Genomic DNA, 16,159 nt, shown 5'->3' on the forward strand with positions numbered 1-16,159 from the left:
ATAGGGCTGGGCCAAAATGGCCCCCTCAATGTGGTGGCCCCCTTTGCGACTGAGACATTGGGTGGGGGGATTTTCAGGGGTAATAACAACAATATTGGGACGCGGGTGGCGCTGTGGGTAAAAGCCTCAGCACCTAGGGCTTGCCAATTGAAAGGTCGGCAGTTCGAATCCCCGCGGCGGGGTGCGCTCCCGTTGCTCGGTCCCAGCGCCTGCCAACCTAGCAGTTCAAAAGCACCCACGGGTGCAAGTAGATAAATAGGGACCGCTTACTGGCAGGAAGGTAAACAGCGTTTCCGTGTGCTGCGCTGGCTCGCCAGATGCAGCTTTGTCACGCTGGCCACGTGACCCGGAAGTGTCTCCAGACAGCGCTGGCCCCTGGCCTCTTAAGTGAGATGGGCGCACAACCCCAGAGTCTGTCAAGACTGGCCCGTACGGGCAGGGGTACCTTTACCTTTAACAACAATATTCAAGGCAGGAAGGGGAAATTTCTCACAAGCTTTTATTGCTTCAGTCAGTGAATGGTAGTCATCTCCCCATCCCTACCTTCCCAAATTCCCATGTTTTGAGGGTCATGCTCAGGGTTGGCATCAGTGAGAGTCCACAATCCAATGTCCACAATCTTGCAGGGCGTCCTGCCAACCCTTGGAGCCTGCTGGTTGGGCTGCTGCTCTTAACTTGATGTCATTGCCTGTTCGCTTGAGGCTTGTTCACGCATTACACCAAACACGGGTCAACACCATCCATGTGTTTTTGTGGAAGTTTAAACAGAAATGTAGTAGATCTCACCATACCAGGAAGAAGGCTTTGTCCATGTGAACTAGGTGGCTTGCTCAACTTATGCAGGTGATAAGGCCTTTGAGGTCCCCACTTGCCCTTCTTGTGGTTCCTTCTCTTCAAGCCACACATGGGCAGAGAGAGTCCTTGGGACAGAGGACTCCTTCAAAAAGGGGCCTGTCATCTGATAATCCTCTAACCTTAGAGAGAACGGTGACAGTAGGACCCGTGGCCACCCTGAGCTTACAGGGGGCAAAATCACCACAGATGCTCTGGATGGGGCCAGCCTAGCGAAATGAAAACACTTGATTTAATCAACTCCAGAAGAACAGCCAAGTGGTCTTGGACTAGGTACATTTTTTATTTGCCAACACACACAAAATAAACTAAAACAGGGTCAGGCTTAGACAGGCAGGCTCTTTAGCTAAAAATGAAAGCTGTCTTCTGCTTTGAAATATTTTATAAGTCCATCTTTGGCTGGTTGCTCTTGCACAGGGGTAGGCAACCTAAGGCCCATGGGCCACAAGCTGCCTATGGGGGTCATTTAACCAGCCCCCGAGCCGCCCCCGAACCAAGCTGCCCGCTCGGCGAGTCCCCAAGCACTGCACTAAACTGGCACAGCGTGGTGCGGGGACTCACTTCCGCAGCACCAGAATTCGCGACTGCGCAGACGCAGATGCCAGAAATTGTGTGCATGTGCGCTCATGCACACGCACGATCTGGCCCATGGAGGGATCTCCTCTGGAGTGAACTGGCCCAGGAGAAGTAAACCTTGCCAATCCCTGCTCTTGCACTTACATCACCACAGCTAACTAACTCCTGCCTCTCTCAACAGGCCTCCCTGACCTTGTTCCCGACCCAAACTATGTCCAAGCTTCCACTTACGTCCAAAGGGCTCATCTCTACTCCCTGCGTTGCGCTGCTGAAGAGAAATGTCTTGCAAGGTAATGTCCCTTCCTTCAGAACAGTCCTGTCGTGGCTGCCTTTATTCCACAACCCCCCACCCCTGAAACAACTTTCTGCTGTGTGGTTCATCTGTCTCATTGTTCATAATCAGATCTGCCATTTTAGGTTGCCGCTGGGAACATCCTTGCTATGCCTCTTTGAGCTCATTTGGGGGGGGTCTTCCTGAATGGGCCCACTTTTTCACCACTAATGTAGGAACACAGGAAACCATCTCATACCGAGTCAGACATCCCTCTGGCTCAATATAGCCTAGGCTATCTGGCAGTAGCTCTCCATGATTTCAGGCAGGGCTATCTCCCAACCCTACTTGGAAATGTCAGTTCCTTACATCCACACTTAAATTTGCTCTCCATTTCTGGGCACAGGTCTGGGCTTTCCAGATCTGTGTTGGAGAACTTCATTTTTTCTTCTTCTTTTCTTTTTTCCCTTTATTTTGCCCCACCGCTTTCTCTGCAAAAACCCACTCTTTACAGCTAAACCGGAGCAAACGGCAATACGTAGAAAACCCAAATCACTGTTTGCTCTGATTCAGGGGTAAAGAGTGGGTTTTCCTGGGGAAAGCAGTGCAGGGGGGGGGGAGGGACTCAAAGTGCTCAGACATGGACTAGGAAAGCACAGAACTGTCCCTGGAAAGTGTGGGGCAAAATGTAAGTGTGGATAAACCCTAAATGCAGACATGTCTTAAAACCGACCCGCCTCTAGGCTCTAAGGTAGTGTTAGGATAAATGTGATGATACATTTAAGGACATTTTCACTATCTAATTTAGGAGGTGGATCCAAGCATGAGGCAGAAGGAGAAAGTAGCTTAAAGAAAGAAGATGTGTTGTACATGGTTCTTTCATCAGACTATTTCTTACTCAACTCCTCGTTAAACAGAGTATATTACAGATAGCAACCAACTCGCTAGGAAACAATGGATCTCTTCTTCTCTCGACACCTGCCCTCGTTTCATCTGTCAGATGTTTGGGGAAATACTATATTGATGAAGCAATGTTTCACGACAGCGGTATCATGACTTGCGGACCACAGACTAGCAAATCAGCAATTAGACTTTAATGCTTCTCTGGGTGTTTTTGATCGCCAGTCCAAGGCGACTAACCATCCAGAGGCTCACTGAAAAGAAAGAGAAGAGCATTTTGATGGAAGATGCCTTCATGCACAGGTACAGCCTGCCAATAAGGTCTGTGCTGTGTGCATAAGTATGGGGAGTTTGTTCCACGGCTGCAGAAGCTGGCACTGAGCTTGAATCGCCTTGGTGAAGGGGCCAAGCTCAGTGGTAGAACATCTGCCTTGCTTGCAGAAGAACCCCTGATACAATCCCTGGTATCTCCAGGCAGGTCTTGAAGGGAACCCAGCCTGAAACCTGGGAGACCCACTGCCCATCTGTGTATAAAATACTGAGCTAGATAGACCAAGGGTCTGACTTAGTATAAAACAGCTGTCTTTGTTCCTAAGCCAGCCTGGGATCTGGATGTTCAATTTATTCAACAGCATGTCTCCAGCATTTGTGGTTACAGAGAAATTTCGAAACATCTTTGTGTTGTTTTTTTCTCATTTCCTCAATTCCCTCTCTATCACCCTTTCCTTTCCAAAAAGGTAATATTCTATGAATCAATTATTCCTTATGGTCATAAAATTAAACACACATTTAAAATCATACAACTAGCTATAACAATTAAAAACTTAATATAGATAAATATGCATTGTTAAAAAGAAGATAACAAAATATATTTCCTAATCTGCACTGCAGAATCTTCTTCTTCTTCCAACATTTCTTAATGATATGGAAGAAACATCCCTTAGGTAAAACAATACCAAAACCACAGATCTTCCCAATTCTTAACAGTGGGAGAATCAACCTCTCTCTTCATTCACTATGCAAGTTATAATGCAAAAGGAAATGATATCAATATTAACACCAATTTCAAATTATTTTAACTCGAATTGTGGAAGATTCCAAGCGCTTACATGGGAGTAAGCATCACTGAGGCCAAAGGGACTCACTCCCAAGTAAATATGCCTGGGATCACAGCCTAGGTTGTACAACACTAAGCAAGCCATGCTAATAGGTGTGAAGTACATACATCAGTCCTTCTAACAGCAGACTCATGTGGCGAGTGCCAACAGCAATGAGGCCCACTGAAGGACAAAGAAGGGGGGAATCCTGATTTTTGCAGAACTACAAAAGCATTCTTTAAAAATCCAATAAGGACCCTGTTATGTACTGAGTTGAATAGGATCCAAACTGCAGCAGTCTGATTGGTCCTAGAACAATAGGATCCAAAAGGCAGCAGTCTGATTGGTCCTAGAACAATAGGATTCAGAATGCAGCAGTCTGATTGGTCCCAGAACAATGCAGCAGTATGATTGGTTGGCAGGAACTACCCAATCATGCTCCAGATAGAAGTGATTCCACAACCTGATTGGCTTACAGTAGAATTCCGGAATTAGCCAATCATGTGCAGCCCATTGTGTAAATAATGTATATAAAGCAGATACTTTGAGGGGACTTTCATTTTCATTCCTCCTCACCACTATGAGCTGAATAAAGAGCATGAAATCACTTTGTGACTCTGAGTATATTTCAGACCCCAAAGCTGGGAGTGCTATTTTACGGCATGGAAATAAACACAATCCCCTGCTCAGACTGCAGCATAGAGGCACTGGGTGCACTTCAAAAGCTGGCAGTCCTTCTGCATTTGCACCCGGGACTGATTCTTTCCCAGAAATCCTCTTACCTTGTCATGCCACCTGCTTTAATGTCCTTCCAGCACCGCCTACACCCCTGAAGCAACAGACTACGACGTCCGAGTTCTCCTGCGTTTCCCGCAAAGAGTGAAGAACCAGGGCACAGCAGACTTCCTGCCCAACCGGGCCCGCCACACCTGGGAGTGGCACAGCTGCCACCAGTAAGTAGGGGGTGCTATTCGTGGGACTCTCTGAATGGGGCTGGGAAATGCTGTCTGATCCAAGTCCAGTTAAAGGATTTCTCCCACTATGGGGAGAAATAAATGGCAATTCTATTAAAATTACAGCCATTGTTCCCAAATTTGCATGTATACATAAAATAGCATGTAGGTCTTTCCCCTTTGGTGATTTATTAGCGGCCACCCAAAACAGCTTGCAGACATGACAGCTCAGCACAGCTGCCCAATAATAGCAAATTTCGCCCCTACCTACATTCGTCACAATCAACGCTGTTTCCATTTCGCTGCAGTTCGGCTTCCACCAAAAACTATTATCCATCTCCCTGTCCACTATTTAACATAAGGTACCCAAGTTAAATAACTTACATGACTATTTACGTAAAATGCATTCATTTCTGTGTAAAGGGAACAACAAAAGATGGAAATAAAAGAAGCCTGTATTGTTTGTGGACTTAAAAACAACACAACGTAAACGAATACAGATCGCATTCCCTTAGGTGATTTCTGTTCCAGACCAGTGGCAAACTTGTGAACTGGAGCAATTTCCACTTCCTTTCCCATTTTCACTGGGATTCTTTGACATCCCCACTCGAGAGTGGCAGGTACTTACGCCAGGCCTATTCTTAGGGCTTCGGTAATGTAGAATAGTGACATGAAGAGGTGGCTCATATAATGATCCCTAGCACTAGAGCAGGTAGGGGAAACTTTCGCCCTCCAGTTGTCGTTGAGCTGTGACTCCCACCATCCTACACTTTCTGAGGCTGGTGGAAGTTATAGTTCAGCAGCAATTGTTGGCCAAAGGTTTTTGACACCATTTTTAGAATCTGGATGCTCAAAGTACATCCCTATTTGCAAAAAAACCAACAGGTTATGTCTGTGCTGGGCACACCCCATGAACTCCTGCTGCAGATCCAGGGCTGGATTTAGGTTTGTTGAGGCCGTAAGCTACTGAAGGTAATGGGGCCCTTTATATTTTCAGCTGTCCTTTGTCAACAACAAATTGTTGACAAACCAGTGATATTTTAGGGAGCAGGCTAGCAGACAGGACCCATTATTTACATCATACACAACACAAAACACTGCTGCTATAAGTAGGTTTTATTTGTTTTTTATCTTATATTTTGGAAATGTACATCCAGTGTGTTTTTTCCCTTTAAATTTTTTGGGGGGGCCCAAGAGAGTGGGGCCCTAAGCTATACCTTGTTTAGTTTATACGTAAATCCGGCACTGTGTAGATCTGTGTGTGTATCCTCCTGCTACCATCCTCAGGCATTACCACAGCATGGATGAATTCAGCCACTATGACCTGCTAGATGCGGCCACGGGCAAGAAAGTGGCCGAGGGCCACAAAGCAAGCTTTTGCCTGGAAGACACCACCTGTGACTTCGGGAACTTAAAGCGCTATGCCTGCACATCGCACACCCAGGTGAGGACTGGGAGAGGGAGGTCCTCTGCCTCGGGACCAGTGGCGTAGCGTGGGTGGTCAGCACCCGGGGCAAGGCAAGTAATTTGCGCCCCCTAACCCATGGATTTGCGCCCCCTAACCCATAGATTTGCCCTAACCCCAGATGTTGCGCCCGGTGCGGCCGGCCCCCCTGCACCCCCCACGCTACGCCACTGCTCGGGACAGGTCTGCCAGCTGTTGGTCATGAAACAATTTAACCCCTGTGTTGCAAACCATAGTCAGTAATATCCAAGGCAACACGATGGCCAAATACAATGATACGATATCAATACACACTCTTTATATAATATGAAATATATGAAATCACATAAACAGAAAACTTATGAATCTCTGAAAGTCACAAAATATGCACTCTTAATGGATTCTCTTGAAAACATAAGACCAAATAGACATAAGTCTTATAAGTCTCTGAAAGTCTTTGAAGACTACGCAAGTCTCTGAAAGAAGCAATGTATCAGATTCTTATCTGGTGAAAACAGGCTGTATAGCTTTGTTTATGGCGTCCAACACTGCCAAAGTAGTTTGCAAACAGACGTTGTGAACAGTGATTCCGGATATACCCACTGTTTCGTGGAATTCTTCTTCAGCACAGCATAAGGATACAGAAATGCTTCATAAACCCATCTATATGGGTGAATGGAAAAGTAGAACAACAATTGCTATGGAGCAGTGTATATTGATATCGTATCATTGTATTTGGTAATTGTGTTGCCTTGCATATTACTGAATTGTTGGTCACGGGCATGCAAGTAGCGATGCCAAGGCCTCATGCTTAAGACTAAAGCAGACATGTTGGAAAGTCCCAGGTTCAGCTCCTGGCAGTTGCTCAGGTAGGTCTGAGGGGAAAATCCTGAATAAAAACCTGGCCAGCCACTGAAGACCAGGGATGGGGAACAAGATCCTGCCAGGAGGCTGATTCCTGATATTCCCATCCACCAAACACCACCGGGATGGAAGAGTGATGCCATCCATGTGTCAGTTGCCTGACTTTACCATGGTATCAGGTAGCGCGTTTGCCTTTGCAAACTGGTTTTTCAAACCACACAGGCAAAAGACACGTCAAGCAAAACACTTCCTTTGCGTGCGCTGTTCAAAGTTAAACCCTACAGGCAAAGGAAACAGGACAGGCAATCATTGCCAATCAGTTGATTGATGGATGCCAGCCTTGCTTTCAGCAGGGATCAACCTGGGGAGGTCCTAAGTGGACCCCATCCCTGTTTGAGCTTAATAATAATAATAATAATAATAATAATAATAATAATAATAAAGCAATAAAATATCAAACATTTAAAACTTCCCTAATCAGAGCTGACTTCAAATGTTTTCTAAAAGTCAGATAGTTGTTTATTTCCTTGACATCTGACAGGAGGGCATTCCACCAAGAAGGCCCTTTGCCTGGTTCCCTGTAATTTCATTTCTCACAGTAAGGGAACCGCCAAAAGGCCCTCGGAGCTGGACCTCAGTGTCTAGGCTGAACGATGGGGGTGGAGACGCTCCTTCAGGTATACTGGGCCGAGGCCATCTAGGGTTTTAAAGGTCAGCACAAACACTTTAAATTGTGCTCGGAAATGTACTGGGAGCCAATGAAGGTCCCTCAGGACCAGTATTATGTAGTCTCGGCAGCTACTCCTAGTCACCAGTCTGCCCCATTCTGGATTAGTTGCAGTTTCTGAGTCACCTTCAAAGGTAGCCCCACGTAGAACGCATGGCAGTAGTCCAAGCAGGAGATAACTAGAGCATGCACCACTCTGGCTTTGTGTTTGGCGCCAAATTAAAGTTGTGTTTTCTGTGTTAGGGTCTGAGCCCCGGTTGTTATGACACTTACAATGCTGACATCGACTGCCAGTGGATTGATATCACAGATGTCCAGCCTGGGAATTATATCCTAAAGGTAAGTCGTCCTCTTCGGTGGATTTCTAAATCTGTCAGGACTAAACTGAGCTGGTCATAAAATGAAAAGCAATTTCTGTGTTCTGCTGTGCCAGTAATATTCGTGGAAGAGATTCTGCTTTTTGGCTGGCATTTTGGATGTTTCATAGCCAAAACACTTATTTCTAAATTTGCCATCTATTAGTTTCCATTCTTAAGGAGAGAAAATTTCACAGATTGGGAGGAAATTTGAACATTTTTAAGTTTCTTTTTTAGAATTTTATTGAGCAACGAAAACAGACAATACACACAAAGAAAAGAAAACCAAGAACAAAATAATATAAGATAGGCAGCAGGAGCGAATAAAATGGATACAATTATTACATTATAAATTGGGTATAAAGCACAGCTATGTAAGAGGCTATGTAAGGGACGCGGGTGGCGCTGTGGGTTAAACCTTAGAGCCTAGGACTTGCCGATCAGAAGGTCGGTGGTTCGAATCCCCGCGGCGGGGTGCGCTCCCGTTGCTCAGTCCCTGCTCCTGCCAACCTAGCAGTTTGAAAGCACATCAAAGTGCAAGTAGATAAATAGGTACCGCTCCAGCGGGAAGGTAAACAGCGTTCTGTGCGCTGCTCTGGTTTGCCAGAAGCGGCTTAGTCATGCTGACCACATGACCCAGAAGCTGTCTGCAGACAAACGCCGGCTCCCTCGGCCAGTAAAGCGAGATGAGCGTCGCAACCCCAGAGTTGGTCATGACTGGTCAGGGGTCCCTTTACCTTTATGTAAGAGGCAGAGATAGAAAAAATAAAATCAGAAGGTCTTCCTGTTTACAGATGCTGCCAGATAAAATGACATTTCTAAGGGATTTGACTATTGAAACGAATGATGGCTATACAGTACACCCAGTTCTTCATCCTGGAGTCTGACTTGTTCTTTCTGCTTTGTTGCTGCAGGTTCAGGTGAACCCCAAATATATTGTGATGGAGTCGGACTTCACCAACAATGTAGTGAGATGCAACGTTCACTACACCGGGCGCTACGTCGCCACTACAAACTGCAAAATCTCCCAGTAAGAGTTCTGAGAATCATAGAGCTGGAAGGGACCGCAAGGGTAATCTAGTCCAACCCCCTGCAATGCAGGAATCCTTTGCCCATGACTTGAACCCACGACCCTGAGATTAGGAGTCCAGTGTCAACTGACTGAGCAATCCTAGAATTTTAGAGCAGCGGTTCCCAACTAGGGGTCCATGTAACCCACACAAGGGGGGGTCTGTGGCACCATTCACATCACAAAAACTACCATAGTGATATCAAAATTTTCAAAAGTCCTTGGCTTGGCTTTGGAAAAACAGGGGGGCACAGTACTTAGATAACTGGGACCCACTGTTTTAGAGACTAGAGGGGATCTTGTAGGTCATCTAGCCCAACCGCCTGCTTCAGTGCAAAGTCCAATATCATCTGGAGGTCCACAGCAGTGGTGTAGCGTGGGTTGTCAGTGCCTGGGGCAAGGCACTGGCCACCAATAGGCTGCAATGAAGGGGCAGAAGTGTGGCGACCTACCTGAGTGACAACCACAGCATCCTATGAGCATTGAGCAGGGCGGAGAGCAGGGCAAGGGATTGGTCGGGAGCAGGCATCTTTCCAAAGCCCATGCAACGCTGCCCAAATCTGCTTCTCAGTCTACCTGAGCAAACATTGGGAGATTTTTTGTGTGAAGATGAGGACACACTATTTTTAATTTGTTATTACTGTTTTACTTTACTTTACTTTTGACATTTTGCACCCCTAAGAATTTTGCGCCCAGGGCAACAGCCCCTGTGGCCCCACCTACGCTACGCCACTGGTCCACAGCATCCTCATCCCTGAATGGCAGCATCCCTGGCAGATGGCCACCCAGCCTCTTCTTAAGCACCTCCCAAAGCAGGTCTCTTCCACTATCAGAACAGCTCTCACAGACTTCCCTGAGAAGAGGGACTGATAGTTAAATCAATCTGAGAATTGTAGCGCTGTGAGATGAACAGTGGGGAGGTCTCTCAGCACCCCTGAGAAACTATGGTCCCCAGGATTCTCTGGAGGAAGCCATGGTTGCATAAAGTGGCATGATACTGTTTAGAATGTATTCAGTGGTACCTCGGGTTAAGAACTTAATTCGCTCAGGAGGTCCATTCTTCACCTGAAATTGTTCTTAACTTGAGGTACCACTTTAGCTAATGGGGCCTCCCGCTGCTACCAAACCACATTTTCTGTTCTCATCCTGAAGCAAAGTTCTTAACCCAAGGTACTATTTCTGGGTTAGCGGAGTCTGTAACCTGAAGCGTCTGTAACCTGAGGTACCACTGTATAGCTCAAATAGGGCCCAAGTCACTGTGTCCCTGCAGATGCTCAGAACAAGAGGAGCTAGTGGCAATCGAAGTCCCCACCTCCGATAATTTCACTCATGACCACTAGCTGCAGTTCCCATCTTTCCTTTGGCCTCCTCAGCGCAGCCCAGCCTTTCTGCATGTTTTGGTTCCTGAGGCTGACCAGAGTCAGCTTTTTCATGCTTCTAAAGCCTTTTCATGCTCCTAACCACATTCGCTGGACCGCCAGTATAAACAGGAGCCTTCCCAGAACTGCACTGCAATGCTTGTTGATTTTGACAAAGGAACTGAGAGGGGAAAGGAAGAGGAAGGGAGTGTTTTCCCCTAAAATTATGTAGTTGTGTTGCTGATTTTTTTATTATTTAAAAAAAACTCATAAAAATGCATTCCTAGGTTTGAATTCTCATAAAAAGTGCATTTCTAGTGTTTTGCTCCAACTTGGGTTTTGAATGGAAAAGCAGGAAGACGCCCATGGTGGATTGGAATTGGACCTGGGGATATGGTGGTGCTCAGAGCAGAGTTCCCTAAGCAGCCACAATCCTGGATTTGCAGGGGTGCCAATTCTGGCTCCCTAAATGTTAAGGAAGGAAGATGAACGGAAGTGGATCCACACTAAACCCTGCTGCAGACCATCTCAAACTGGCAGAGTATTCAAAACTGGACCTTTCTTGGGCTCATTTGGAACATTGACTTCTCCTGTTGAAGCTAAGCTGCTTTAAGAATTTAAATCCAGCATAGCATTGGGACGGGTGGCACGCCATGCCTTAGACCAGCGGTTCTCAACCTGTAGGTCCCCAGATGTTGTTGGACTACAACTCCCATCATCCCTGAGCCTTGCTAGTGAGGGTGATGGGAGTTGTAGTTCAACAACATCTGGGGACCTACAGGTTGAGAAAGGCTGCCTTAGACTGTAATCGAGAGGTGTGATGAAGCCATGCACAGATGGGCGCATCCATTGGCTTACACACACCTGCTCAACACTGTATTCAACTGTTTTCGCTTCAGCCATCCGTCCTCTGCTGAACTGCTGCCAATTGTATCAACTCCCCAGTGGGTTGTAAGCAATGTAGTTCTGAGTTAAAGTCACTCAGAGGTCTACTTTGTCCCACTGACCAAATGATTTGCTCCAGTGGAACATTAATGTGCAAGGGGATGTGCATGCAGGTTGCTGGTAGCTTTGTGGCACAATAGCATCAGGTTCCTGCTAGCACAACTTTTGTGTTGGATTCCTCTGTTGCACAACATAAAAAAACCTCACCGTTCCACTCATGCAAGACCCCACTTAATCTCCATACCATAGGAATATAGTTTAAAAGTGCATGAGTGTCAGGGACTGGGCAGGGCAGGAATGGTGGAGACCACCTCCCCAGCCTGACCCTTCCAGTCATTAACAGTCATCAACAGGTTTACCATACCCATTGCATCAATCATCCATCTCCTACTACCCTTCTGAGAAAAACCCCACCCTCCCACTATATATAAGGGTCTGGTGACTTCTGTTTCAGTGTATCCGAAGAAGTGTGCATGCACACAAAAGCTTATACCCAGAACAAACTTAGTTGGTCTCTAAGGTGCTACTGGACAATTTTTTAATTTTTTATTTATTTCGTGCTTCCAGAGAAGAAGAAGACAGTTTAGAATTACAACAGGGGTTTGAGAAGGTCATAGCTCAGAGGCAGATGAGACGGAAAGCTGGGAAATAATGGGAGAGGAGGAGGAAGAAGACCAGAGGGGGGACAGCTGATGGACACAGTTTCTTTAGAAAGCATTCCAGACGCCCACCTCTCCCAGAACCCAGCAGGCATTTAAAGTAGGAGAGCAGAGAGCTCAGAGGCAGAGGGCACATCTCAACACCTGTAGTGATGATGATGATGCATAATGGAAGAGAGAGAGGGGTGGAGACACACTTGGAGCACTGTCATTACTCCAAGAGGCTGCATTGGTAAGCCAGATGGGCGGGGTATAGATAAGAAATTATTATTATTATTATTATTATTATTATTATTATTATTATTATCATTATTATTATTATTATTATTATTATTATTATTATTATTATTATCTGTTCCTGGCAACCTATCATGGGGGTTTGACTCTGGCACCTGACAATGAGCATCCACAAACATCAAGGAAGTTGCCAGTACAAAACTGATGTGCAGTTGCTGTCCGTAGCCTTAGACCTTTCTCCCTCACTCTTCCGTTTACAGGTCTTGATTCCAGCCAGGGTGGTAGAATGGTAGAGGCCTCACTCTTCCCCTGTCCCCAGACCCTGCAAAATCCAAACATCTCTCAAGCTGGTAGCACACCCAGAGGAAACGGCTTGACCGCCACCAGCATCTGCGTGAGAGGACGACCGTTCGACTGCTTCGTTTTGAGAACACAAGTTAAAGAGTTGTCACTTTAAATACTTTTATAAATACTTTTGTCTTTAATCTCTGTGTCTGTTTTGCGTGAAGGTCATCAGTCATTTGGAGTGGGGGCATGTGGTATGTGTGAATGGGACACAATAGTCCGCTCTTCATTTATTATCTTCTATCCCAGATGAGGGAACAAAGAAATAAGATAAACGGGGGGGAATGGTATATGAAAATTACAAAATTTTTAAATAGGTCCAATAAACAACAAAAGTTAACAATCCTGCCATGGTAAGCAAGCAAAACTACAAGCAGCCACCATAAGTAGCAATAATGTTGGACCTGGGCAGCGTGGGCCCCTGTAAATTAATGGGGCCTTTATCTTCTCCTGTAGCTTTGCTCTCTTTCAAGCAGAGAAGAAGCACTCCAACTGTGTTGGTCCCGGGGGGTTGCCGTGCGGCGTGGTCTGTGTCCAGTCCAAGGTCGAGGGTGTGGTATGGAGGTTGTCCGTCAAGGCTGAAGCGGGGTCCAAGGCAAGGAATCGGGTGTGGTCAGGAACTCTGGCAGAAGAGCAGGACAGGGTGCCGGCAGGAACAGGTTACCAACAGTGTTGCTCCTGCAACCTGGGACTGGGCTGGCTTGTTGGCTTTTATCTGCCCTGAGGCATAGGGTGGCCCCGATCCACAGGCAACTCGCCTCTCCTGGCCTGGAGGCGAGCACTCCTCCTGCGGGAACATAGTTCCCTCCGCCTCTCTGCCCTGAGCCTCTGCAGCTCAGGAGAGACTAGAGGGTTACTGGACCCAGAGGCAACCTCAGCTTCCCCTGACGGGGCTGAGAGTGGAGCACCTGCAGATAATGGGTCCTCGATCACCTCCGGAGCCAGAGCAGATTCAGCTGGCGTCTGCTCCTGAGGATCTGGCACAGGTGAGGACCCTTCAGGTTCAAGTCCCAGCCCCAGCTCAGCTGGTCCTGGAGGCGGGGACTCCTGTGCAGGCTGGGATTCCTCAGGTTCAGCCTCTGAATCCGATTCCCAGGCCATCACACAAACACTCGATTCAACTTAGCAGTGTTCACATTGGATTCTAAAGGACAGTCATCTTGCTTCACATAAAATGGAGTCTCTCCTTCATGTGGTTTCTTTAGGATATATAGTTTTATTTCCACATGCATTCAAACCTTGGTTCTCGAACAGCTCCGTTTTGGAACATTTCGGCTCCCAAACGCTGAAAACCTGGAAGAAAATGCTCTGGTTTTTGAACATTTTTCGGAAGCCGAACGTCTGACGCAGCTTCCGCTTGAGTGCAGGAAGCTCTTGCAACCAATCAAAGTCACGCCTCAATTGTTGAACATTTCAGAAGCTGAACGGGCTTCCAGAACAGATTTCATTCGAGAACCGAGGTTTGACTATATATACAACCTGAGCATAGGAGAGAGGGCTTACAGCATTAACACCCCAACAGATCTTGCATCTGCATGAGGTTTCCAGGAGAGCCCCAAAGCCCAGAATGGAGCAAATATGTCTCTGTGTCTCTAGCTTCCAACCTCCTTCCAACTCTCACACACAACTCTGGCTCTGGTTCTATGTCGCAGCTAGAACCCAGAGCAAATTCTTTGCTCATGCTGAATCATGGAACTTTAACCAGCCACGCTTGACAAAGGAACGAGTTTGGGAAGCTTTGCCCTCACAGATATAGGGTCCCAGGTTTGGTAGGGAATCTGGGGTTTCATCCAGACTTGTAACAGCATTGACTGTCTGAAGGAAACCTGATGCATTTGTAACACATCGTAACACCCCGGCTGATGGCAAGGACCTCAGTATCCTGTAACTCCAAAGTGACATCTCTTGCATCAACAGAAGGTGGTCTAATTGCAGGCATTGTTCAACCTGCTGTTCGTTTGTTTCTTTAAGGTTCTAACCTTTAATAGCTGATTAATCAATTTTAAGCTTTTTCAGCCAACTGAAAAGGCATCTCCAAGTCATCAGAAAACACATTTGTTTGTTTGCTGGCTTTGTTTTTGCATACCAGCTGGTTTTTAGGACAGTTAGCAACCTGGTAAACAATACAAACAAAACAGTATAAACATAAATGGACAGTTGGGGGGGGGGGGGACAGGCTTCTTACAGTCAGAGTAGAACCAGTATAATTAAAGGACATGGCTAACTTAGATGCATTCATTTCAGGTCTGAGTAGAACTTTGTTGTGTCCAATTCATTAAAGTCATAAATGAACAGGGCAGCTCTATCCATGTCTGCTTATTTTCTATAACTGGTTGTAAGTGATCTGCCTTGCTCTTTAATAATTGTGCTATGAATATGCATTTGTTTTAACTGTACAGTGGTGCCTCGCAAGACGAAATTAATTCGTTCCGCGAGTTTTGTCGTCTTGCGATTTTTTTCGTCTTGCGAAGCACGGTGTCGGAAAAGTTTCGGAAAAGCTTCAAAAATCACCAAAGTCTTCGAAAACCTCAAAAAAGGCTACCACACCGCGTGCTATGAGTTGCTCCTCGAAGTCAAGTCACAACTGTATTAACGGTGTTAAGAAAAAGGAAACAAACTTGCAAAACGTTTCCGTCTTGCGAAGCAAGCCCATAGGGAAAATCGTCTTGCGAAGCAGCTCAAAAAACAAAAAACCCTTTCGTCTTGCGGGTTTTTTGTCTTGCGAGGCATTCGTCTTGCGAGGTACCGCTGTAACCCTCTCTCAAATTACAACTGCAATGAAGAGCAGGTAATCACAAGAGACCCTAAACCAGAGGGAAAACCTACGCCCATGTATCCAACATCTTCAACAAGCAGGGATCAAGTACTGATGGGCTTCTCCTTTCGCCTCATTGTAACCACCAACACAGCACAGTACACGGCCACCAACATACCTGAAGCCCTGCAAGTATTGGAGAACCTCAGACTCGATTCTCTGCCAGAATGGCAACCAACAGACCCACCAATTGACAGCCATGGAAACACAACAAGCGAATTGTAAGAGAACCAATACAAGTGACGCTGACAGAAAACCCCACACATACACTAAGCAGAAGAATAGAAGCAGAACCACCCCACCCCACCCCAATCACTATCCTCCCTCTTTTCTTCCCAACCTAATACTGCACACAGCACTAATGTCTCGCAAGGAATGAAACTGATCTGTAAAAAACAGAACTTGAAGAAAGAGACAATGCACATATTTTTGCGAATGGAGAAATCTTTAATAAAAATATATTAACAAATAAATGAAGTGCAGGGAAGAAATGCAGCAAATGAATAAAAACAGAATAAATACTCAAGAGTAAGCCCCATTGGTTTCAACTGGACTTGCTCCCAGGTAAGTGTGCACAGGACAGCAGCCCAAGAGCAGCTGATTAAGGTTGCAAATCTATGCCTGATTACTAGGGGAGTTAAGTCCAACAGAACACAGCCACATTTACTTTTGAGCAAGCCTTAATAGGATT

At 46.2% G+C, this 16,159-nt stretch overlaps 1 protein-coding gene across 2 annotated transcripts in view; it reads left to right on the forward strand.

Annotated features, from left to right (window-relative positions):
• The window catches only part of LOXL1 (lysyl oxidase like 1), a 28,150-nt gene extending 15,357 nt beyond the window's left edge, over positions 1-12,793 (forward strand). The window contains exons 2-7 of one of the 2 annotated variants that reach the window (XM_028706350.2): positions 1,610-1,718; positions 4,512-4,649; positions 5,937-6,093; positions 7,928-8,023; positions 8,955-9,112; positions 12,569-12,793. In XM_028706350.2, coding sequence (XP_028562183.2) covers positions 1,610-1,718; positions 4,512-4,649; positions 5,937-6,093; positions 7,928-8,023; positions 8,955-9,074 — 620 coding nt within the window. In that variant the 3' untranslated portion in view covers positions 9,075-9,112; positions 12,569-12,793. The remainder of the gene's footprint in view (positions 1-1,609; positions 1,719-4,511; positions 4,650-5,936; positions 6,094-7,927; positions 8,024-8,954; positions 9,113-12,568) is intronic. The other variant, XM_028706349.2, reaches the window with a different exon arrangement.
• The last annotated feature ends 3,366 nt before the right edge of the window (positions 12,794-16,159 follow it).

Source organism: Podarcis muralis, chromosome 14 (genome assembly GCF_964188315.1).
Source record: "Podarcis muralis chromosome 14, rPodMur119.hap1.1, whole genome shotgun sequence".
In the NCBI taxonomy this organism is placed as follows: domain Eukaryota; kingdom Metazoa; phylum Chordata; class Lepidosauria; order Squamata; family Lacertidae; genus Podarcis; species Podarcis muralis.